The following is a 25816-nucleotide window of genomic DNA, read 5'->3' on the forward strand; positions in this document are numbered from 1 at the left end:
ATTTGCGACAAATATGACTTACATTTTTAAGACAAATGGATATATTTCAAAACATCTTTTAAATATGCCGTTGAAGCCGTTAAAGTTTTTCAGCATTTAGTGCGGCCAATGGTCAAACTGCATTCATATGATTGGAAATCAATCGCCTTCATCACAAATTATTTCATTACAGTAGCCTATGCATTGATCATCTGTGACAGTGTCATTAAACACCTGCAAATGAATTTACCCACACCCAATTAAAAAATTCCCCAATAGTGATTCATTTCCATCAATGCTTTTTCATTTCAAAGCGTCTCAGAAGTCAAGAGTTTTCACTGCGTTTTTTCGTTAAAATTTAATAGGTGATTTAAAAAAAAGGTAAAAAATGTTTCTTGACGGTGTTAGCAAGGCTTTCAGTCCAAGTCACTTCTCTGACTTCCAAAGCCTCAAATTGTCTCAATCCCCAATTGTCTCAATCCCCAATTGTTGTTTACCACAACCTGGAAATTATTCTAAATTGGACAGAAAATTTACCCAATCGAGCCAACCGTGGTGCACTAAGCTCTGACGTATCAACACAACTCATTCCATTGCACACGTCACAGTCACACATGTCACGTGGTCATTTTTGTTGCCAGGCCGCATGTGCTCTCGACAGCACGTTTGCAGCTAGAAAAATATAAAACTGATGAAAAAGCCAAAAGCTCACAACACAGGTTTGTCACGTACACAACAGCTCTTGTTTATAACGCGCTGATAGCGGGGAAGTTTTTGAAGACGCTTTCTCACAGCACGAAGGTAGTATTGCAAATCTTCGAAAACAACGGCTCTGTTGGCATAAGTTAAAAATTTGCAACTGAGTCCAAAATAATGATTTAAACATTTTGAGCAACCTTGTGAATTTTCAAAGTAAATTCATTAACAATAAATAACGTTGGCAGTAAGGTATATCTATGCATTTTGTAAATGAAGGAATCCTAAGTTGTGTTTGAAACAAAATATGACGACCTTGGCAATCAAATCATAGTAATAAAAAACGAAATTTTGGAACTGAATTGAGAGAAAGTGTAAAATATATGACTTGTTCTACAGTTTGAGCTGCTGCATAACCGGAGTGTAAGATACCTCAAGTTAGGAAGAAAGTGTCGTCGATAGGCTATTAACTTATTATTCAGATTGTTTAAGAAAAAGAATCTAATATAGGCATATCCCAAAGTGGCAATGGTGAGTTGTGAGTAGGATATGCGTTAAGTGATGTCCGCATTATTTATAAGACTTCCAAGAAATTTTAGAAAAGGAAGTGATTACAGTGGCGCGGGAACTATTTTTCTCTAGGGGGGGCTGAAGCTGTCGTAGTGTTGTCAGCTTCTGGGGGGCGAAGCCCCCCAGACCCCCCTTACATGGGGGGACATTTACAACTGGGCATTCGGTCTCCTCCTGTGCAAAAAAAAAACGACGCTAAAACACACACATTGCAAATTGTAACAAATGAAGAACGGCAAACAGCAAAGCAGCTGTTCAGGAAATTAAAATGAAAACGAACAAATTAGAAAGTTATATGAAAACGACAGTTTGTAGAAATGAGCTCTCACGCGCTTCCGAAGATTGATTTTCGCTCAGGTGTTTTCTCTATAAACTGTGTCATAAGTTCTTTGACATCAACACTGTCCAAAATGTTTTGGTGGACAAGCATCAACGCAAGATGAATAGGCCTACCGTAAGTCGTTTTTGTGTCATTGAGCTTCTCAACCACGTTTTCAGGCGTCTTAGAGCAGAAAAAGAACGTTGTGATGATGCAACCGAAACCGAGAGGCAAAAGCAGAGCTCCACGAATTTTCGCGTTTCTTTGAAAAGATTTAGTGTTTGAGGGTTTAGTTGCAATAGTATCTCAGCAACCTTTTGAACGGAGTTTGCGGTTTTTCCACTTACAACATCGCTGAGCAAAGTAGGCTAAGTTCCGTTTTTAGGCTATCTTTTCTGATGGCATTGGGTAAGCTGATCTCAGTATCAGATCTTTCCTCACCGTTTGCATAGATCAAAAGGACTTTCTCTCTGTTGGCTGCTGTAAGCAGATCCGCCTGGTCGAATCTTCGATCAAGCTCAGCTTGAACCAAATCAAGGGCTTCGATGTATTGCCGTTTCTACGCTCCTTCTCCCGCAGACGACAAAGCATCCGATTCCTCTGTGTTTCGAAATCTTGCTGGAGTTTTTCTCACTCGGGGATCCTTTGGCGTCTTTAGGTTATTGACAGACGCAAAGACGTTCGCTGCTTCCATAAGCTTGGAAACGGATTCATCTTTTCTGAAATTTTTGATCCGTTCGCGGAGAGTGGTGATTGATTCCAAAGCTGAAGAAGCAAAGATCTTTGGAGCTGTCTTGCGACGGCTTCTGCTGGCTGAAAAACTTCCCCGCTGCAGGTAATCGCAAAATAAAGCCGCGTCGTGCGTGCTTGTTTTACCAAGCCGAATATGTTTGCACGAGCGTTTCTTCTCATTGCACTACGTAGCGTTTCTTAACCGGGGGTGCTAGCACCCCTTGGGGGTGCTGGAATAGACTGTAGGGGGTGCTAAATGCATGCAGTATAATATCAAAAAATGCCATTTTATTTTCTGCATTTTTTTGTTATTCTGCCAGTATCAGCAGTTGTCATATCAATGATTGCTGTTTCGAAGTAGCCTACATGATTTGCTGTCATTGTAGTCATCTCCCAGTCAAATACTCAAATTGATCCTGAGTAGATTGTGCAAACTTATCTGGTGGGTGTTTTGTTGTAATATTGTTGCTCACCTCTCGCTTCTAGAAACCACCATGGCAAAGTATCCAGAGTGGATACAGCAGCCTTCTTGGCAGACATGAGTGATCATAGGCTAATAGACTAAAGGAGAAGCTATGATTGACATGCAGGTGAATCAGAGTTGCGGGACAAACTTTCGTCCTTCCGCTTGCTGATTTCTGGTGTGACCAGTTGACAGCACATCCTGCATTGGCACGAGCAGCAATGGCATTGATCGTCCCATTTCCGACTAACTACCTGTGTGAAAAGGCGTTCTCCACCATGCTCCAAATCAAAACAATTGGCCGGAGCCGCCTTCAACATGGGTTGCTCCACGATATGAGAGTAGCTTTGACAAACACGAAGCCTCGAATAGAGAAATTGGTCACACATAAGCAACAACAGAAATCATATTGATACATGTGTAACTAGATACCCAGCTGGGTAACTTAAATATGCTTAAGTTTGTCCATGTTCTTTTACTATTCTCGGGTTTTCCTTTTTTTTTTTATCACCAATGACGACAGTAGTTTTGAAGGATAAACAAAATGATCAATTTGTACTTCGCTTTCCTTTCAATAGTGCAGGCCAAAGTTTAATGGCCGCGTCGAAATTTTGACATGCTATTTGATCACTGGCGGTATATTTTGTATATTTTGTCGCCTAACAAACGGTGCTCTTGTTTTAAGAGAGTTGATTCACTTACATATGGTTATAATTGAATTTCTGTTGGTGAATGAAAGCCAAATACCAAATCCTGAATCAACTTCGTTAAAACAACTGCTCAGTTTGTTAAACAACAAGAGACTTCATTACAAAATATATCTCCAGCGATCTGAAGGCATGTTAAAATTTCGGCCTGTAGGCCTACTAAACTTTTGGTCGGTACTGTAGTAGTCTTATGTCAATGATAGTTAGGGGGTGCTAAACTGGTCAGGCCTGTTTACAGGGGTGGTAAAGTCAGAAAAGGTTAAGAAACGCTGCACTACGGTATCTTCTGTCATGTCGGTCAGACTTGACAAAGCAATATCATGTAGGCTATTATTGTAATGTTCAGAAGTAGCCTACGCATGAAATGTAAATATTGCAGAATGATGTCCAATAAACGATGTACCGCCGTGTTAGTAGGGAAGGTGGCTAGCACCGCCACTGAGAGGTATTGCTCCCTGTGATTGACGACTTTTTATTGCAAATGATGAGCGCGACACGTAACAGGAACTCGATTCATCGTAGCAATTAGTGTTCGAAAAAATTTCTGAAATTATGTTATGTAGGCCTACCTTAAATTGTCAGAATTTTCTAGGGGGGGCTGAAGCAATTATTAAAAATTCCAGGGGGGGCTGAATTTTCTCTAGGGGGGGCTGCAGCCCCTTGAGCACCCCTACTTCCCGCGCCCTTGAGTGATTATGTTTAGCCAATCCCTGGTTTAGCCCATGGTGCCTTTTGCCGTGATTGTAAAAGATAAAGAATTCTACCCTAATTTGAAAGAACTTTAAAGTCGTTGAAGACAAAAACTTGTCATTTGGAAAAATTTGAAGCCTGTGAAGAGGCACATCTGGAAATTTTTTCAGATTTGAAAGTTTATCGAGCATGGAACCACCTTTGCTTTAGGTGGTGCGATATAGCCCCCACTGTAGCGATGAGCCAGACTCATGGGCGAAACTCTTGTCGTGTCTACTGTCCCTTGTTGTCAATTCTTGCAACACTCGGCAGCCGAGAAAGTATGATTCAATCTCATAAAATCTTGTGACCGATTGCATCTAGTTGCAGATGCTGCAACATCGTCGTGTGTCAAAATGGTCACCTGTCGAGCATACTCGTAAAGTGTTTTGCATTGACGAGCATAAAGATTACTTTCGGCAATGAAATATGTTTGGATGTTTCAAAGTAGCCAACTATAAGCTACAATTTTACATTATTTAATGTGATTTACAGAATGACAAGAAGAAGACTGAGGCAGTGGAAAAAGCACTTCTAGTGTATTTGGATGGAGTAAAAAAGGTAAAGACGAATGCTGTTTTTTTTTTAAACATAGAAACAAATTCTAACAGACTGCCGAGGAGTGAACTACTTTCACGAGCTAAATGTCAAACTTGGAGCTTATTTTTCGTAAAAAAATACGCCATTTTTTACTTTACACTAAAATGTTTGAGCATTGGGCGCCCTGCAGCAGCTGTAATTGCCTCTTTGGCTTACGTCATAGGTCAATAATTAGGTCATGTCACATATTTCCAACTTTTACAATAAATAAGAATAAAAGTAGATAAATTTGAAGGAAAATTTTGTAACTTATAGATTGCTTTTTAGACTAATTCTTCCAAATGGTTCCACTTGACAAAAGTGCTATTCAACGATTTGCTGTAGCCTGCTTCGTACTTTTTCACACTGTAATGAAACGAGAGGAAATTGTCATGGAGTCAAAATGTTTATAACAAGTAAAAAGTGGTTACAGAAGGTGATTGTGTTTTTGCAGTGTGAACACTTGACATTAACATGGATGAACGAAGAACACACAGCTTTGTGCTTGAAAGCTCAAACTACCCTCATCAAAAACATCGATGACGATGATGTTTCGACTGCTTCACTTCAGATGACCATGCTCAAAAATCAACTAGAAACGATTACAAAAGCAATAGGCCTAGATGTAAGAATCTATTTTGTTTATTTTTATTTTATGCATACAACGGGAAGGTATATAGGATAACCTAATTCTATTACATGTCTGAACTTAATTAACAAAAAGTTGTGGAGCGATAACAAATAAGTCATAGGCTACCAATATTGCTATTTAGCAATAGGATTATTAAGTGTAAATAGACTTCATACAAAAAATTGAACGATGCCATTATCGTTAATCATAGGGGCTTGGGCATTGCTTGATACGTGGCGACCTATACACAGGCCATGCCAACGTGCCGCGTTTGAGTTGTGGTTAATAAATATAGTCACGTATAGTTTGTGTGACGTTGAGTTAACTGTATGCTATTTGTTACCATACAAAGAATGAACTAAATTTTGGCACTTGTGCAGGAAATCCGAAAAGCATATGGCAACACTGGTAATTGGGAGGGAATTATTATTTTTAACGTAAAATTAAACGTTTTGCAGTGATTTGAGATGCAGTAATCACATTTTGACAATTTAGATCCTTAAAACTATCATTTTTAAGGGATATAAGGTAAATTTAAACTGGAGTTCAAATTCGAAATTACATTAACCTCCAGTCAGGAGGACACCAGTTCGCACGTTGGCAAGGCCTGCAAATATACTATACAGCTGTAGTTTGAGATGACAAAAAAATTAAAGGAATCCTTCTTAATCCCAGAATAAAAAAAATTCAAAATAATTTTTATTGCTTTTAAGTTTACGAACATGATTTAAAGTAGGTACTTTTAATCACAGACAAAACCTGACGTCGACCAAAAATTGGAAGAGGCAAAAAAGACTTACTATGACGGAATGAGAAAAGTTTGTGTAAGTTAATTTGTTGACAATATAGGCTGACAGTTATAGAACCATGTTATAAAACGTGTGTCAAAAGACACATCAATCAATTGTCAGCATTTCCGTATGCAGTGGTGTTCGCAAGGTGGAGGGGTTGAGATTCAATAACTGAGTATGGAGCCACCTTTATCCAGGACTTTGGAGCCGGAGCAAGGAGCCGGAGTCCCGGAGCCATGCATTTTCAACGGAGCTGGAGCCGGAGCTCTACGTGAAATTCAAGTGGAGCAGGAGCTGGGGCCAGTTGTTTGAAAAATAGCTTCGGCTTCGATGTATTTTATAAGATGCCACTACTATTGCCTGAATTTACATAATTTAACAGCAACCCTTCACAAAATTAAAAAATTATTTGCGTAATCACGCGTCGAGTTAACAAATGTGTTTTGAAACGCAGTTCCGCATGACATTTTGATGGAAGAACCTTAAATTTCATAAAGTTGTGCCATTTTTTAGCAACAGTTGACTGCAGGCACTTTTAAGCTTTAGAAATTAAACTGATATGTAGTCATTATTTTAATGAAAGCACTTTTCGGAGCCTGGAGCTGGAGCCGGAGCAGTGGTACCAATAAGCTTCGGAGCAGGAGCTGGAGCTGGAGCTAATTTATGATAAAAGTGAGCTCTGGAGCTGGAGCAACTTAACATTTACGCCTGCTCTAAAGCCCTGCCTTTATCTTAAAAGTGGTACGATATATATACTGTGTTGATGAGCCCTGGCTCATCGGCGAAACGCGTAGGCTATCCACTGTCCATTACCATCAATTTTTGCAACACTCAGCTGCCGAGAAAGTATGCTTTAACCCCAAAAAACTTTGTGATCGATTGCATCTAGTCTGCAGAGTGGGTTCCTTGTCCTTATCCACTATTTTGTGTCAAAATGGTCACCTGTCGAGCTTATAGCATAAAGGCGTTGTCGAACACAACTGGAAAATCGAACATGGAACCAAACACCCGCAGTGTCAAACTTATCACCTTCCATAACTGCATAGATTTTATGATTTCTTAACTTTGTTTTTCAGTTTACCGAACCAAACATTGTGAAGATAAAGCACTTGCACAACTTGTATCGTAACAAGGCGTTTGATCAGTTGTTGACATCTTGCGATGACATCACTACAGCAAGAAAGCGCATGGCCACTCTGAATACCACAATACAAAAATTTCTACAGGAAACAAAACTCGACTTCAACTTAAAAAAACTAATTGATAAAACAACGAAGAAAACAGATAAGTCGACAGAAAAGAGCAAAGAAAAGAATAACAAAACGGTAATAATTTGCAAGTTGGTATGTAAAATTTCTGTCTGATTTACTGTCGAGTGCTGTATTTATGAACGCTGTTGTGCGCCCCGAAAGCTCAGTTGGTTAGCGCGTAACTTCGTTAACAAAGAAGCTTTAAGATCAAACGGCACTAGTTCGACTTACGGGGTGTGCGTTTGAGCAGCGCACGTTAAGGACTGACCTAGTGCCCTCCATTCAGTGGCATCTAATTGATCGAATAATTCCCTGGCAATAAGACCTCAACAATCGTAAACTTACCTCTGTCAATCTCATTGACCACGCCTGCGTCAGTGATTCAAAGCATTTACAAGTATGCGAAACCGCCAGGATTAAGCTATCAAAGAAGCTCTCCCAGTCTGAGGATGAAGATTCAAGCTATCAATTATTTAAGCTTTCAAATTTACGTTTATAAAATAAAGTCTTTATTTTAAAAACTATTTTAAATAAACTTTTTAATGTTTCATTTAAGTTTTCAAAATATTATAGAAATTCATCAGGCAACATATTGTGAGCAGATTTATATATAATAACGGTTATAGGCAAATTGTTCGTAAAGCAATTGTTCGTAAACTGTTTTTCGTAAAATGAAATCCGTAAAACAATTCTTCGTAAAGCATTTCTTCGTATACATCAAATTTTAACTGCATGCACGAAAAAATGCTTTAGGAAGAATTGTTTTACAAAAAATTAATTTTACGAACAATTGTTTTACGAACAATTGCTTACGAACAATTGCTTACGAACAATTGTTTTACGAACAATTGCTTACGAACAATTGCTTTACGAACAATTGCTTACGAACAATTTGTCGGACACCATAATAACGACGCGTTTAAGATTAAACATATCGTTCAGTTTGAGAACATTAAAGTTTGTTGAATATTGTTGAGAAAAATATAAGCAAGCTATAATAAAAGTATTTTGTTTGGTTCGAATTGAAGCAAGTGACGTTGTGGAGGCTTTAACCCAGTTAAGAATTGAATATTGTAGCCTAGTTTTGCATGAAATAAGACGAAGTAGCTCACTCGCAGAGATAGGCACAAGATGGCTTAATTTATAACCAATTCTGCAAGCTCAAGCTTTTGACAGGGTGATGTTCCAATTACTAGCAGTTTAATTGATTAATTCTGATTAATAAATAATCCAGGAGACGTCTTACAAGACAATTATTCGTTCAAACTACTTTGCTTCCATAGCTCCAAACTGCACTTTAATTCACAGTTAACAAAACCGTACACATGAATTACCAGACGTGTCAATTTGTTTGTGAAAGTTGCTGGTTAACACAACTTCGTATTAGTGAATTACCGTAATGTATATCTTGTTTTCTAAGTGTAAGCTGTTTTAGAAACACTTTCACAGAATAGAACTCCAGTTTAAAATCATGCCCTCTACTTTGCAAAACTTCTAAGATTTGGTTATTGAACATAGCCTACTTTCCTAGTTTTAATCACGGGAAGATAACATAAAATAACTACTACTTTTGCACAAATTTTACGCATTGCTCCAGCTGCTCACACTCAACAGATGTTGTGATTTTGAGATTATTTTCCGGAATGAAATAGTTTACATGTTTTTAAAGTAGCCAACTATAAGCTACAATTTTAAAGTATTTAATGTGATTTACAGAATGACGACAAGAAAACGACCGAGTCAATGAAAAAAGCACTTCGAGTATATTTGGATGGAATGGAAAAGGTAAATGCGAATGCGGTTTCTTATGCTAACCGACTGCTGAGAAATGAACTACTGTATCACTTTCAAAAGCTACTGTAAATGAAAAAAATGTGGCTTTATTTTCTGGACGTTACATCGAAAAATACGGCATTTACAGTAAAAAATTTGACTACTAAGCCGGGCCCTTCTGCAGTTGTATTTTCCCATGTAGTAAATGCAGCTATGATATGAGTTTTAGCCCACGTCACACATTTCCACCGTTTGCAATAAATAAGCATAAGGGCAGATAAACTCTATAAGCAGTAAGTTGATTTTTAAACTAACTTTTAAAATTTGCAAAAACTAAAATTTTGTCCAGCAACATTGAAGATAGGTTTAAATGGCGTTCAAGTATTCGCTGTAGCCTACTTAGTGAAAGTGAATGAAAAAACTTGAACGTATGAGGACATCGTCTTAGAGTCGAAATTATTTTAACAAGTAAAACAGTGGTTATAAAGGATGAGTATGTTTTTTCAGTGTGAAGACATGACATTAACACAGATGAATGAAGAACACACAGCTTTGTGCTTGAAAGCTCAAACTACCCTCATCAAAAACATCGATGACGATGATGTTTTGACTGCTTCGGTCCAGATGACCAAGCTCAAAACAGAACTAGAGACGTTTAAAAGTGCATTACATGTAAGAATCTTTTATGTAGCCTACTAAGGAAACAACGGAAAGGCAAATAGGAGGTTATAGTTCTATTATATTTCTGAACTTAATTAACGAATAGTTGTGGAGCGATAACAAATAAGTCATACCATTATCGCTATTTAGCAATAGCAATAGTAATACGATTATTAAAGTGTAAATGGACTTCACATTAAAAAAATTGAACGATGACATTACCCTTAATCATAGGAGCCTGCTGGGGTATGTTTGAGATGAATAAATGTTGAAAAAAAATATTCAATTCCAGAAAAAAATTCAAAATATTTGTTATTGCTTTAAGGTTCGTGAGCACGATTTAAAGTTTTAAAGTACTTTTATTCACAGACAAAACCTGACGTCGACCAAAAATTGAAAGAAGCAAAAAAGACTTACTTCGACGGAATAAAAAAAGTTTGTGTAAGTTGATTTGTTGACAGTATAGACTGACAGTTATAGAACCACACGTGTGTCAAAAGACACATTTCAATCAATTACCGGTATTTTTGTAAATAGTTGTGTTCGCAAGAGGGTTAGTGTCTGTAACTGAGTATGGGAACATCTTTTCCTTAACAGTAGTGGGATGTATACTGTGTTGATGAACCCTGGCTCATGGGCGAAACTCGTGTCTACTGTCTATTGCTGTCAATTCTTGCAACACTCGGCAACCGAAAAAGTATGGTTCAACCTCATAAAATCTTGTGGCCGATTGCATCTAGTCTGCAGAGTGGGTTCCTTATCCACCGTCATGTCCAAATGGTCCAATAACATAAAGGCGTTGTCGAACACAACCGGAAAATCAAGCATGTAACCAAACACCAATCCACAGTGTCAAACTTATCACCTTCCATGACTGCATAGATTTTATGATTTCTTAACTTTGTTTTTCAGTTTACCGAAGCAAACATTGTGAAGATAAAGCACTTGCGCAACTTGTATCGCAACAAGGCGTTTGATCAGTTGTTGGCATCTTGCGATGACATCACTACAGCAACAAACCACATGGCCACTCTGAATACTGAAATAAAAAAATTTCTACTGGAAACAAAACTCGATTTTAATTTTGATAGCTCACCAACCGATAAAGCAACCGAGACGACAGCCAAGCCGGAAGAAAAGAGTAAGGAAACAGCAACTTCTCAATAAAGCATCCTGGAAGATTACACGAATGGCATCATCATGAAACAAACTGAATATGAAAAAGCAAAGTCACTGCCAATAGACCACACCGGGATAGCGAGCAAGAATAAGATAAACGCCCCGATAGCTTAATGTAAATAATAATGATCTAGTTACGTAAGCAACGTTCTATTGTCCTGAAACAATCAAGTAATCAGACGCTTATTTGTTTTTATTCTGCCCCAGACAGCAAAATCAGTCATTTTTACATTGTATTCAACGAGTGCGAAACGTTGAATCAGTGTAAAAATGACGGATTTTGCGGTTTGGGGTGACATGCACACGAGGAACATAAAACATCAAATGGAAGATCATGTTTGAGATTAGTTTCATGTTCCTTGCTTTGATCAATGTACAAGCGAATCCTCCCAAGAATTTGAACGTCCTTTCCATTTGAATATGAGGACGTTTTTTTGCATTAATCTGCAGATACATCTATGTTTTTATGAGCATTGTTGGATTTTAGTGTTGTTCTAAAAATGTTGTACATGCATTTCATATATTAATGGTGTTTTGTGAACTTGTATATACAGTACATTATACATGCTTGTTATTTTGATTGCAAATAATAATTACCTAAAGGCACATTGCAATAATTGTTGTTGAACTTGCATTGGTTATATCGCTATAAATTGTAAATTAATGTGGTATAACTGCATTGATGAACTGAGAATAAAAGCTGAGGTACGCAGCCGTAACATACCTATGTGACAAAAGTACACAGTAAAACGCCGTACATTAAAAGTCGTCTGTAGAAAGGGGTGGCCGGTATTGATGTGAAGTAACTGATTTGAGAAATTCGCAAGCCGCTGTAGGCCACTGAAATTAATCAGGCTCTCAACCGTCTGCAGATGATGACCTTTCTAGCAGTTTTTTTGGGATCTAACAGCAGTCACAGGAAAAGCAAGGTGAAGCCCATGTTTTTACTTTTAATGTCGTGAAACCCGGCAGATCGGCTATCACAAGTGTTGCAATAATTCTGAAAATTTTAAAGCGCAAAAACAGTAAATTTATCTTTATTATAGTGATGGTTGATAAGAAACTATTTGAATCTGTTAGATCAAGCTTGGTTTACAAATGCCAGATTATCAGCTAACTAAAGCTCCGAAAGTTATACTTCAGCATTGAGTCTTTTTCAGAGGATGAAGACGTATCGGTTGCGGTAGCAATTTCAAACGAAAAAACGCATTTCAAGGACTAATACTTCTCTGGCATCAGAGAAATTTGCTTCGAATTGAAATCCCTATAAAACAATTTTGTTTTTGCATCTATGAAGAATGTTTTTATTACCTATTTTATTGACTTGCCCTCAAAACGACGCCCACTACGTTCAGCAAACGAAGTCCCAATCAATGCCGTTTTGAAATTTTTAACAGGCTCGTAGCCTGTCCGAAAGCAAAAACAAGCCTTCAATAATATTCAATGTTCGTTTAATCATTTGAATTTACCCCGCCAGGCTCACTACGCAAACAGCCTGTGGATACGCCATGCTTGAGGTTGTTGAGTCGATTGAGTGCAGCGCTGATTGTATCCAAAAAAGCACTTTTTCAACCAGAACCATAAGATTGTGTACCATTGCTATAGCTTGCTGTTTGCTGCACTTATTCTTGGTTTGCAAAAGATTTAGAGATTGAAGAATTGACAACTCGAAGACAATGGCAAAGGTAAAGATTCAAATGTTAACTAAAACTTTGAAATTTTAAAGCTATAGTCAATGTTAGAAGTTGGCCTATTATATTTTAGATACGTGTAATTGCAATAGGCCTACTTATGTCACTTTTTGTGTCATTTTGCATTTCTCTGCAGAAATTATGTAAGACTCTAGAAGAATTTAATAAAATGATGGAAGAAGCACGTCAAATGTACCTCAAAAGCGCTCAAGAGGTTCGTATCTGAGTGCAATATCAACTTGTTAAGTAAGTATGCTTATGAGGTAATCTATTCATATCGTCGAATGCATGGAGATGAATTTTACTTCAGTGAGTAAATCTAAGCAACTTCAGCCACGTTTTAAAATATACGAAATAATGAAGGATATTTTGAGGAATATGTTGCTTCGATATTTTGTCTGCAGAAAATAACTTGTTGAGCTGCAGGTTTGCTGTAGGCCTATATTGAGGTCTTTGCAGAAAAAAAACTGATTTCACTCAGGATCAACCCCAATGCGGCCACAAGGATTCAGCAAACGACAAACAAGAGGAACTTGAAGATGATATAAAGAAATTACCCTCGGAGGGTTCATCGGAAGTTATTCTCCTAAAGCCACGGAGCTTTTCTCAGGTAGACTACAGAAACAACTTTTGATTAACTTAGCTTTGTGCTTAGTTTTTTTTTCAATTCGGTGGTCGAAGGGTTAGTGTTACCAATGCTGTTTCTGTTAAGTACGGATTTGAATTTGATGGAGGCATATACAAACATTAAAAATTGTAGGCTACTAAGTCTAACTGTGCTTCTACTTGGGTCTGGTATGGCCGTAGCCGAAGTATCACGCAAATTTTTGCTTTACCATTGAATTCAACTGCCAACTGGGTCTCGTTCAGAGCAGTTTGCATTCAGACCAGAGGATTTGAGCAGATTAGGATAGCACCGTTTCCTCTTTGTTAGCACCGTTTACAACATTATGATAAATCTGGAGGTATATTTAACTCCGAGTCGTGGCTGCGACTGCAAAAAAGAAGGTAGATTGTGGCTTATCCATAGGCCTAAATAACTTTCCAGTGAAGACAACAGCAAGCTTAAAACTTTTAACTAAAATTATTCGATGAAATTGATTACCCGCGTTGAAACTTGATTACTTTTTATAACACCCAAGAGTTCTCACGCTTGGTTCTCAAATCCTTGATTATTATTTACACCTGGGCACCATACAAAGCAATGCTGATGTTGATAGGAGTCCAGGTTTTGAGCTAGTCTGATGATAAAGAATCTACCTAATTATACTTCACCACTTTACCTAAAAATTGAACTTTTGTCAGCAACGGTATGCTTGGCATCCTTTTTGTGCCGTCAGTTTGAACTGACGCAGGAGAATATGGATTAATTAAGCATGTCTGATGTCTTCTACAGTGAATTAGTGTCCTTACAAATAGGCTACAATTAACATCAAGAGGTTATTTCTCCCTTAGTTCAGAACGTCCATGCTAAAACTAAATCCTTTATCGAACACACTATCTGGAAACAACATTCCTACTGAAACTACTCCGAAAACAATCTACGCTGTAGTATATTGGTGAAGCGCGCAGGTTTCAATCAGCGAGTGATTCTCTTGGTATATCTTTTCTAGAGACCTACACTGGTAGAAGTAGACAAAGCAGCGAAGAAAATATATTTTGATGTGATGAAACATGTTTTCGTGAGTATTTTCTCTCGAATAGGCTAGCCCTAAGCCAGTGCTTCTCAACCCCTGGGTCGCGACCCAAAACTGGGTCGGCGTTTCATTTGGCTGGGTCGTTGCAAGATGTGGTGGTAAAAGATAATGTCTCTTGAGCAAACTTAAAACTGCCTACCACTACTGTAGTTTTCGTAATTTACACTACCATATTCAAATTACGCCGCAGGTTTCACCTTATCTCGTGGCAAAGTACTGGAAAGATTTGTAACTCTGCGCAAGGAGGTATGTAGAAATTATAGGAGGTATATAGGAATTTTTGATAAACAAAAAGCATAGCTTGGCAGAAAAATTTGCTGATCAAAAGTGGCTTTTGTTTGTGGCGTATCTTTCTGATAAATTTTTGCAGCTGAACGTCTTGAATAAATCTTTGCAGGGACCAAACATAATGTTGGTCGATGTATCTGAAAAACTAATGGGCTTTTACGGAAAAGCTGAAGTTGTGGAAGAGAAAGATTGCATCCCAGAAAACAGCAACATTTGCTGTTTTGAATCAGTTACTGGTAGATAGCCTACGGAGTTAGGCTTTGACCATGTCCAGCTTGTCATAGAAAGGCATTTGGGTTCATTGATACGAGAATTTGATTTGATTATCCCTAAAACTGCAAAGGATTTGGAATGGGTGCGCAATCCATTTGCTATTGATGTTGATACCCTGCCTGAAAACTACCAAACCATTTTTGGGTTTCAAGAGGAGTTTATTGACATTCAGTGGGACAGTGTATCGATGAACTGTTTTAAGAAAGAAACTCTTGGTCAATTTTGGACAAAAGTCAAGAATGAAAAGACTGTTGTTGGCACGCACGCAGTAAAAGCTCTCCTGCCATTTGTTACCACCTGACTGTGTGAGAGCGGGTTTTCTGCGCTTACATCAAAACAAAGGAGAGAAATTGTCTTCAACCTGAAGATGACATAAGATTGGCACTGAATAAGATAGCTCCAAACTTTGACAAAGCTCACATTAATTAAATTCGACATTTTGTTGTTATGTTTAATCGTGTTATATATGAGTGTGGCTCATTATTTCTTGCTTACAAAACGTTGCGAAACATAGTTTTGAAAATAGGGTTGCCACATCTTCGCTATTAATTTAACCTTAATTTCTGGGTCGCCACAAATAAAGGTTGAGAAGCACTGCCCTAAGCCTATAGTTGACTATACATTTTCTAACAATGTTAAACATTGTAAACAGTTTGTTTTTTAATGAAATCAAAATAAAAGCAGAAGAATATAGAAACAGTTTTCGATAAAAACAATGTTTTGCAGTACTTCATCAATACTAAAACTATATAGTTATTAACAAATGTATTTTCTGGTAGACTTTTCATGGCCAGTGTGACTTTGCAATGATGGGGTGGTTGCGAATGATTGTTTTCTGGTAGCCTGTTTGGTGATAAAAGGGACACTACTGTACAGTAAAGGTTTTTTTTTAAGAAATTGTTTTCCTGTAACTTATTCATCAAGTTTAAGTTGGTAGTTAATGCAATGTAATGTTTTTAAGTTTAAAGATAAAAAGGAAAAAATAAGGAAAAAGCACGAAGAATGCATGAATCTTGCCTTACGTCATATTGCTCGAGAGTTTTGGGAAGTGGACCTAGCCGTGGATTGCTTCAGAAGTTGCATGAAATCATTCAATGCCATAATGGAACTTCAAGAAATGTGTATTGTAGATTAGACTCGTTCATCACAATAAACTTGATATCCACTGATCATTACATCTGCTTTGACTGCAAACCATTTATTGCTTTTGATAAAATGAGTTTTGTTTGGAATGCATCTCATCAGAGGTTTTTATCAACAACAAAGTGCCAATTGTCAACCCACTTTCCGAGTCGTCGTTTGTAAGAACTAGGTTAAGTCATTTGGTTGTAATTTTATCACTCGTTCAATCTCAGAATTTTAATAATTTTCAGCTAAATTGGCAAGTTTTTTTTTTAATTCACTCAGTAATACAACGTTTCTTGAAAAATCGTAGCCTATTAGTTGCACAGAATCGCTTTTGAGTAAATAATTAGCTCAGGCTACGGAAGATTAGTGTTTCACTGTCTTCAAAACTTTTATTCTGCATCAGAAGTTTTCTTGAATAATGTGGAAACAGCTGAACAGGGTGCAACTACCACGAAGCTGGAGATCTAACATCCAGCTCTGGTAGCCTTGAACCTGGCATGTGTGATCAGTTGGGCAAGTAGGGAGAGTGGGGTACAATTGGACAAAAAATAGTAAAATAGAAATCGCGTCTTAAAAGTCTAACAAAATCCAACTTTTGCACAATAACAAAGTATCACACTGTTAACAAAATGTGACAGTGAAACAACACTTAGGCAACGCATATTAAATACTATATTCAATTGAAAAAATATTGTTTGTGTCCAATTGTACTCCAGTAATGGGGCACAATTGAACATTTGCAAATTTTATCAATGGTTTAGAAACAACAGTTTAAACCAACACAAAAGTAGGGGAAGGGAAGGTAATTTGATACGGAAGGTAATTTGATACACCCCCCCTACAGAAATGTACAAAAAATATTAGTCAAAAATATTGTCATTAGGTGGAAGATCTGTGAAAATAATGCCTACAAAAATTGCACCATGCAGCTAACTCGTGCTTTTATGGCATAAAATTGTGAAAGTGTGTTTTTTGAGTATTTTCGTAAAATTTTTAACTCATGGTTATTTTCGTCTGGAAAATTAAAGAAAAGTTCCTGAAAGATGAAACCAAACTCATTTGACAGTTCATTGATAAGGCTTCAAGGGCATGTCACGTTTTTTCTGCAATGTGCATCCAAGCATACAAAAATCCGCATTTTATAACTTTTTTTGAAAAAGGTAAATTGATACACGTGGAGAAGGTAAATTGATACAGTATATTGAATTATTTTTTGTGACTAATAAATGTTGACATTGATCTACTTGATTTAAATAAGTTATTCCTTATTAACAAGACCTGCTACTTTGGGAAACAACTATTATATAGGCTTTCGTAGGCCTACACGCTATCTGCTGGCAAAAAATGAGAAAAGTGCAAAGCGCCCCCTTGAATAAGAACTCCAGCCAATGATCCTTCCCATGACCATCCCGCTGCAGAAGCTTCGCCGCACACATGGGTCTCAACAGTCATCTTTGCACCCAAGCACGCCAACCACATATTAAATTTCCATTTATTGCTTTACTGTCAAAGGGGATTTCTGTATTAGTTTTACTGTATCAAATTACCTTCCGGGTGTATCAATTTACCTTCCGTCGAAGGTAATTTGATACATTTGAGTGACGTTTTTAAAATTTCAATTAAAAAAAAAGTAACAAAGATAAAAAAGCGAAAATGTTTTTAAAAAGTGTGTAAGGGATCAGACTTTCATTTCAGCCTAAAATCAATAGTTTGTGTCACGTAATTTTCAGTTAACAGGCAAAAATGTTAAAAGTGTATCAAATTACCTTCCCTTCCCCTAATCAAGAAAATGACAAGGACTCAAATAAATAGATTTCACTTGTTTATTGCGGTAAAATCAAGGACGTTACCACGGGGGAGGGGGGTCTTGAAAAAGCAATTTTACCCCCCCCCCTTTAAATTTTATTGTCTCTCAAAACATGGATTTTTAATGTTATTACAACGTTTAAATGACATTGTATTACATGAGATCATACACTATTAAAAGAAATATTCTTACAGTATGATATACCATGTGTGTTGCTGTCCAATTGTACCCCAAAATTTGTGTCCAATTGTGCCCCCACACACCAACATCGATTTAAAGTTGGGCAGGGACAACTTGTTCTAAAAGCCAGGTCAAAGCAAAGGTAATGAAAAGATACTTTGTAGGCTATATGGCTTAAACAGAAAAAGAAACTAAAAATTTTTAGTTTACATAAAAAAATTACGATTAAAACAAAATCCACAAAAATACTATACAGTTGCTAAAAGACTTCCCGCCGTCAAACTCAATACATGACCAACACAAACTCTTAGAATTTTCATAGTACAACGATTGATGTGAAACTAATTTTTTGCAGAGGCATGGAGTTCCAGAGTTTCCAATTTTTTCTATAAAATACGATGTCCAATTGTACCCGATGTCCAATTGTGCCCCACTCTCCCCTACTGTTTCCACATAGCCAAGAGTTAGTGAGTTCCACAGTATGAATAGGTTTCAGAATTTCAATGTCAAAATATTCTTTTAATTAACTCTTGTGTGTAGGCCTATTAAGCTACACTGTTTCTTTTTCCAGCAGTGAGAAACTGGCTTAACTTCCTCAGCGACATCAAAAATTAAACTTCCGGAAAGCTGCATGCGACTGTTTCAATCAAATAGTTGTGCACAGCGAGCAAACCAACTTGCACAAAACATGTACTTCAAAATACTACATCAGAAAGGAAGAAACTAGTTTTTCCTGAACACTCTTAAGCTAGAGCTAGAGTCTAGCTGCTAGACTGATTGGGAAGTTTAATTTGCGATGATATTTTTACCATGTAGAGGTGTAGACCTTATAGCCTTTTTGAAGAGAAACTAAACTTGAATTCAATGAAGCAACATTTTCATTTTGAACAACCCTATAGTTGACAGAAGCAAAGGCTTACCTTTAAGTAAAAAACGTTTGTATTAGAATACTGCAGCATGAAAGATGCTGCAAAGTTCAAAACTGTCGAGACTTTTGTTCCTGTATTTTTGTAAACGTAGTTGCCTACATGTATTAAAATCCTTTGCTTGTCCGGCAATTAGACACTAAAGCACGAACGCGATGTGGTGGCAAGGCTGTAGCCGAAGAAACTGGAGTTGTTTCTATAGAAAACTAAATCGCTATCTTCAGCATTTGATTAAATCAAAGTTTTCCTCAGGAAATTTTTTCGGCGGTTTTTGTTCAGAAGGATAACACCCATGCTATTGAGGCTGAGCAGGAACTTTGTGTCAATGGTGGAGTTTCACATTTTAAACGAGTACGGAATAAGACGAGTACAGAAGAACCCCCTTTTTTGAAACTCGTGCTTTTAAATGCACATATGTAAGTGAACATGGGACCAAATTTATGCTGTCTTCAGGGTTGTGAACTTTCTAACTGTGCAGAATATGGTCTCTACGTCACAATGAGAAACTATATTGTGGTTCAGCAACGTGGTGAGACTTGGTTCAAAAACAAACCAAAGGAAACTATAGCACACATGCTTCAAAAAAACTATTGCAACTAAATCATTCATGCTAAACGTTTTATTCAGTGAATGAAATCATGGAAATACGCAGAAAGCTAGACGTAGTCAATGGTCTCGAGAAATGCGGCAGCGGCCGCTGAGATGTTGTTAATGCATGTGGTAGCCTGGTCAATGTCGTCAGATTCTTCGAGGATCATATTGGAAACCTTCAACAGCTGTTCACGATGAAAAACACGAACTTTCTGATAGCTAATCTCTTCTTTCAACTGAAAACGAAAATTTAAACAAAATTTACATGCAAGCCGTAAAGGATATCCTAAACTTGGTGGCCAAGAAAACCGGTGTTGCAAAAAGTTGACAGTGGTCTTCAAAAACAATTCAGGATGATCCAATTATATTTTGAGGATGAATAGATGCAAGTATATTGAAAATAAGGTTTATAAGTTGTGATCTGTTTTAAAAAGACGAAGTAACGGTTAACTAACTAGATCCCGGGACTCGCTGGATGTTTCCCGCAATAGTCGAATGATTTCTGCTTTGATCTTTTACGTATTGTTTTTATGAAAAATCTTCAAAAACGAGTTATTATTTTCACTTTATGATTGCTTCATTGGCTTTGAATCTTTATCCTCGGACTGACAAAGCCTTTGATATGTTATTCCTGGTAGTTTTGCATACTTGTAGAGGCTTTCGATGCAGGGCCGGTTACCAAGATTGGCAGAGTGAAGTTTTCTGATTGTTGAAGTGTTGTTGCCGGAAAATTATTCCATCCATTAGGTGCCGCTGAATGGAAAGCAGTCCTTAAGGTGCGTTGCTAAGCGCACACCCCGAGAGTCGAACCAGCGCCGCTTGATCTTGAAGCTTCTTCGTTTACGAAGTCGGGCTCCAATCAACTGAGCCATCGGAGCGGACGAACTTTATATTGGAAAGTAGCAGGTATCTGGAGTGCAACTAAAAGAAATGTAGCGCCTCTCCGCCACCGCTACATTGAAAAAAGTAACGCCGCTATTGCAGCCGCTACTTTAACAAAATACAGCGGCACTACCACTGTCAAAAGAGTAGCGGTGCTAGTAGCGGAGCTCCAAAAGTAGTGTCCTACCGGCTACTGCCTACCTCTGTAACTCTGTCAATAGGCGAGTGAGCGTTATTTTGAACATGTCTGAGAAATTAAATATGAATTTGTAATTGTAATTGTGAATCTTGATGAACTGACCATTTTATCTTTCATGGCGTCGAAATACACTTTTTCGGCTTTTGCTTGTACACGATTCTTTGGCGAAACCTGCAGAACCGAATATTAAGGTCAAAATTTAATACCCGGAAGGTCCCTGAAAAATCTTCACACATTGGCCTTTTGATTGGAGCATCGGCTCTGAGCTGATATGAGTCAAGTAGCTCCGTTGTCTGATCGTGCACCTAATTAAAGTCTCATCACTACAATCAAGACGGTGTGCGACAAATAAGATACCATACCGAAGTGGTAATAATGCCTACCTGACACAGAATAACTCGTACCTTTATTAATTTATGAAAATCTTCGACGGTCTTTGCCAGTGCAGAAAGAATCTTGACCGCGTGGTCCAAGCTATAGCGGTGAGACCATGTCGTATCCAGCACATGCTTTTGAACCTTCATGTAGAGTTCATCACGGTCTACTTCCCCATGCTTTTCCTGAATTCAAATGTACACGTTCAGCCTCTGGGAAAATTCTGCATCAAGACATCAGACGCACCGAATGTCATAAGCAGTAGCATATAGTAGTGTTGCTGGCCACTTCAAAATTTCCGCAAAACATAGATATACTGCCTTACATCATGCACGTCAAAATGCTTGGTTGCAGGTAGCCTATGCGAATTCAAATACGTGATAGATAAACTAGCCTAACATAAGAAATGATTCTCTTTTTACTAAGATTACTTTGCTAAAGCATTCATAAAAAGTACGTCGAAAACTAGGTTGCACATCTCCGACACCATGCCAGTCTATTGTTAGTATAGGCCCACTAACGGGAATACGCACGGCACTACTGTAGCCTCAAAGCAGCCTACTCACCTGAAGAGCGAGGAAGTAAATAGCTTTTGCCTCGTTGAGGATGTCATTGCAGCGGTCTGTTGCCTGTAACGGTAACCAAGAAAGATGGAAATAGAGTAACCATGCATTGAGTCAAACTCACTATGACATTCACGTTTGCACAACTTGTAGCTGTAAGCTTACCGATGGGTCACCGAGGTCAACAAACTCGCTTCCAGTGTCCAATGTTACACTTTCTATAGAATTTGCCATTGTGCGATCGATATGAAGTTTAAATAAATGCTCTGAATACAAATAGTAAACATTCCTGCAATTAAACTAAAAACCGTATGGCAAGAAACCTAGGAATGTACGATAGCCCAAACCAAGGGCTGTTGGCAGGATTTCTCGGGCCGGTACCAATTTATTTTCTGGCCCCCTTCATGGAAAATGTTATGAATATACAGGTTGTGTACAAAGTTTTATTGATGTACTGTTAAAATGAGGATGACACATGCAAAATTAGAAAATTAAAAAATTAGATTCAAAGTAGAAAGTTAAGAGGAATATCCTTTAAGTTATATAATATTACTATTTTCTCAAAGATTTGTTGTAACCACGAATTTCACCAACTGCGCAATTACGCATTGGGGATTTCTCCGTAAACCGCGAAATCCTTGCTCTCAATCACGATCTTCGTCGGTATGTTTAAAGTTGTTGGATTTTTCGGCTGAAATTAATTCTTTGTAAAGTAGACGAAAGTAGTTAGAAGTGATTACCACCAAAAAATATATATATTCAGAATTAAAGAGTAGGTTAAGAAAAATATTTCGTGTTTTTGAAAAAAAAAATTGTGGTTAGGGAAATCACTATCAATCAATATATAAATCACTATCACTATACTTTACCATCTGACGGCTGAAGTGGCTGTTTAAACCTTTGATGGCAATTCCTTTAGATCTGATTATATTAAGATCTTGAAGTCACGGGGAATCTTTTAAATTCGGGCCCCTGAATATTCTGGGCCCGGGTCCAAAAGTACCACCTAGACCCCCGGTCAACGCCCCTGCCCAAACCAAAACCTAATGTCGGCGACATTATGTGGCCAATTTGCCTTAAAAAAAGAACTGTAGCCTATCGAGACAATGCTAACGTGCAAACTTAATGTCAAGTTTGTAAAAATTAGCCTCGCGCTAGAAAACGATCGCAGTTATAGCTAGTGCTTAAATTTTCAAATGCACAACTTTGAGAGTAATCGCAGATGCTGTGCATTGATCGTGGAAATGTTGTTTGTGGCCGAAAAATCATTTTCTAAGCTTAATCCCGATAGTTTTAGATACTTCGGAGACTTTGAATCACTACCTCAGACGAGATCATCGGCATTGACAGAATGAAGTTTCAGTGACACGAAGTTGATGTGATTTCATTCACCAGTAGCCGCTGAGTAGGGGGGGAAAGTTGCCCAACTTGCCCCCTCTCGGAAACCCTGGATTGGAGAGCAGTCCTTGAAGTAGGCTACTTGCTTAAGCGCACTCAATATTTTAACCAGACTTGCTTGATCTTGCCGTTTTTTCGTTTCCAAAGCTGGACGCTTATCTCATAGATTTGATTTGTTAGGACGAACTGCTAATACTTGCTGTTATGATACAGGATAGTATTATGATACCTTCTTTATTTAAAACTAAAATTTCCAGGCTAATGATCGAATATTGCGTAAATTGTCTGCAACTCTCCTTTAATTAGCATTCCTACAGTTAGAACTAGAGCTAGAAAACATACTCTCTTGATCATATTTCAAGCCACCAGTTTTCATACTGTACAAGTGTACATGCTTTCTTTGGAAGGAAAGCGTGATGACATGCCGAGAACCTAGCAACCTGCACAGCTATTAAAGCCATTTGGAAATCAAATACGGTAACTTTTAAGAATAATTTTCTACTCAATCCAATAAATGTTGTTTTGCTGATTGTCCAAACATACATTATGAATCCGATTGCATTTATAAAATTCTTTTTATTTTTAATTGTGTTAAAAACTTAGCATAATTTTGACGTTATTTTGAATTGCAAACAACATTTAACAAGGTTAGTCTCCAATCACATACTAGTAGTTGGAGGCGTCAAACGAAGATGCCAACAGCAACAAGCAGACCGGCTTCATAATTTTCCATTTGGTAAGTTTTTTCATCACTTTTCTGGATGGAGTTGCATACGTAATGAATCTTTTAGCAAGCGGTGAAAACGCTCGACCAAACCGTAGCATTGAAGTCTGTAAGAACAAGTGATTTGATGCTTCGTATTTAACATTGTCATAAGGTCTCGCCATTTCTTTGACAAAAAGACTCTGTCTCTGTCGGAAAGAACTAAAACAGGTTAACAGGGTCCCCCAAATATTGGATCCAGCTATCCACAAATGCGTGGCAAATGGTTTGTGCTGTGATGTTTGTATAGTTATTACGTAACAATTTGGACGACTGTTAAAATGTATTACATTATAAATTTGTTTCGATATTCGTAATGTTAATTTCATTTTTGTTACACCTACAAAATTATGTGAACCTTCTGATTAACTCGACAATATAATATGAACAACAATTATGTGGAAAAGGTTTAGTGGAGTCATATAGTCAAATTAGTTTGAACATGCATCTCAATCGTCTCCGTACGGGCGTAGGGCTTTTCCGCTCAACCATGCACCAATGGGGAATGGCTTCTTCCTCCTCCTGTCAATGTGGTGCCGAGGAACAGACCGCAGACCACATCATCAATGACTGCTCCATCTTCAAGCCACCTAACGGAGTGGAAGGTCTGCGTGTCATGGATGATGAAACCAAAGACTGGCTGCTCTCTAGTAGCCTTCCAGTGTAGTCCGGGAACATCGTGAATCTGGGGTGGTAAAAGAATAGACCCTCGGCCCCAGACGCTCACACGACGACGACGAGGCAGACAGAATTTCATTACATGTTAAATTAACATTTAAAAATCTCAATAAACCATCCTCAGACATAATATAATTTTGATTATATTTTAACTGTCGTTCAAATTGTTGCCTAAACACTATACACTATAATGGGGTACCAAGTGCTTTTTCTCTCTCTATTTGTCGTCACAGTGTTGCAAGGCTGTTAAGCATCAACAATGTGGCGGAATGGCTTTGTTTAGTGTAGCCCAGTGGTTCCCAACCGGTGGGTTAGGGTTAGTGGTAGGCTAAGCCTATGACACTGTTTTCCAGTGGGCCACCGAACTAGGCATAAATCAGAATAATAAATTCATATTAATCATCACATATTCAGTCACTGAATTCTGCATTAGAGTGTCCTCATCGTATTTACAATTGTACGTATCAGTAGAAACTGTCTCAAAAAATTGCCACCTTTCACCACCACATGTTTGTATAGTCAGCCTTTTCATCCTTTAAAATTACAACATCCGCATACCACTGAAGCAAAATTTAAAAAGCACTGCATTCATTTGGTGGGGTATTTTTCGGATTTTATGCAAAGAAAGTGATTAAATCCAGACCAACTAGTTCAAGAGCGCCACTGTGTAGATATGAAGTATAAGCTAACAATCTACTTTCATCTTAACTTTCCAGCATTGTGTTTTTTATTGATGCTTTTCTTATGAGGACCAGAAAAAAAAGTTCTTGCTTTAGAAAATGGGGCACAATGGGACTTTATCGACAACCCTTTTATTTATTTAATGTAACAGACTTTGCTATGATCTATTGTTTGTTGAAGGGGAGGAAAACTACGGTATTTCAACTTGACGTAAGCACTCAGTTCTTTTGTGATTCTGCAAGAATATTTTGATTAACTTATTTGCTCCCATAGCTCGATGGATAAACACCCGGTTTTGCGGCGAAGTAAGGGCAAAACAAGTAATAGCTCATTTCCAAGATGTGTGCTCGAACAGCGCTTTTTTACAATTACCTGTTGAATAATTTGCATAAAAGTTCACCAACCAGTATGAGCTTTACTATGTACTGTAAACCTTTACCAACAGGTAGGCTATGCGAAACTTTCACGATTTTGTTTTAGTTGCTGAAATTATGAAAAGGTCCTGGTAAAATGAAGAAACCACAGCGTATTCTTTGAATACAGTGAGTTTATAAATGTCTTAATTTGGGGGCCCAAGGATCTCATTGGTAGGCTACTGAGTTCAATATATCCTCTCAACGGCTCTAATCAGGCGTCGT

General features: G+C 37.8%; 2 protein-coding genes and 1 long non-coding RNA gene across 4 annotated transcripts; 2 read left to right on the plus strand and 1 right to left on the minus strand.

Annotated features, from left to right (window-relative positions):
• The first annotated feature begins 786 nt into the window (after window positions 1-786).
• On the plus strand, window positions 787-11798 carry LOC145772724 (uncharacterized). Of its 2 annotated transcripts, none has more exons than XM_082584599.1 (9): window positions 787-1206; window positions 4691-4756; window positions 5229-5399; window positions 6158-6229; window positions 7273-7521; window positions 9163-9231; window positions 9727-9891; window positions 10249-10320; window positions 10792-11798. In XM_082584599.1, the coding sequence occupies exons 1-9, from the start codon at window positions 1204-1206 to the stop codon at window positions 11044-11046; spliced, it is 1122 nt and encodes a 373-aa protein (XP_082440725.1). In that variant the 5' UTR covers window positions 787-1203; the 3' UTR covers window positions 11047-11798. The 2 variants fall into 2 exon arrangements, with proteins under 2 accessions (XP_082440725.1, XP_082440726.1); XM_082584600.1 differs by lacking the exon at window positions 787-1206 and adding an exon at window positions 1444-2399 and having other exon boundaries at window positions 10792-11796.
• Window positions 11799-13277: 1479 nt separating this feature from the next.
• LOC145771780 (uncharacterized) lies at window positions 13278-16106 on the plus strand. Its single transcript, XR_014289256.1, has 3 exons — window positions 13278-13359; window positions 14363-14431; window positions 15969-16106. It is a non-coding gene; the product is annotated as an uncharacterized LOC145771780 (long non-coding RNA).
• A 3572-nt stretch (window positions 16107-19678) lies between these two features.
• On the minus strand, window positions 19679-21916 carry LOC145771529 (uncharacterized). Its single transcript, XM_082583225.1, has 5 exons — window positions 21824-21916; window positions 21662-21724; window positions 21125-21280; window positions 20823-20891; window positions 19679-19875 (listed from the first exon to the last, which is right to left on the minus strand). The coding sequence occupies exons 1-5, from the start codon at window positions 21890-21892 to the stop codon at window positions 19705-19707; spliced, it is 528 nt and encodes a 175-aa protein (XP_082439351.1). The 5' UTR covers window positions 21893-21916; the 3' UTR covers window positions 19679-19704.
• Window positions 21917-25816: the final 3900 nt, after the last annotated feature.

Source organism: Aplidium turbinatum, chromosome 6, assembly GCF_918807975.1.
Source record: "Aplidium turbinatum chromosome 6, kaAplTurb1.1, whole genome shotgun sequence".
Classification (NCBI taxonomy): Eukaryota; Metazoa; Chordata; class Ascidiacea; order Aplousobranchia; family Polyclinidae; genus Aplidium; species Aplidium turbinatum.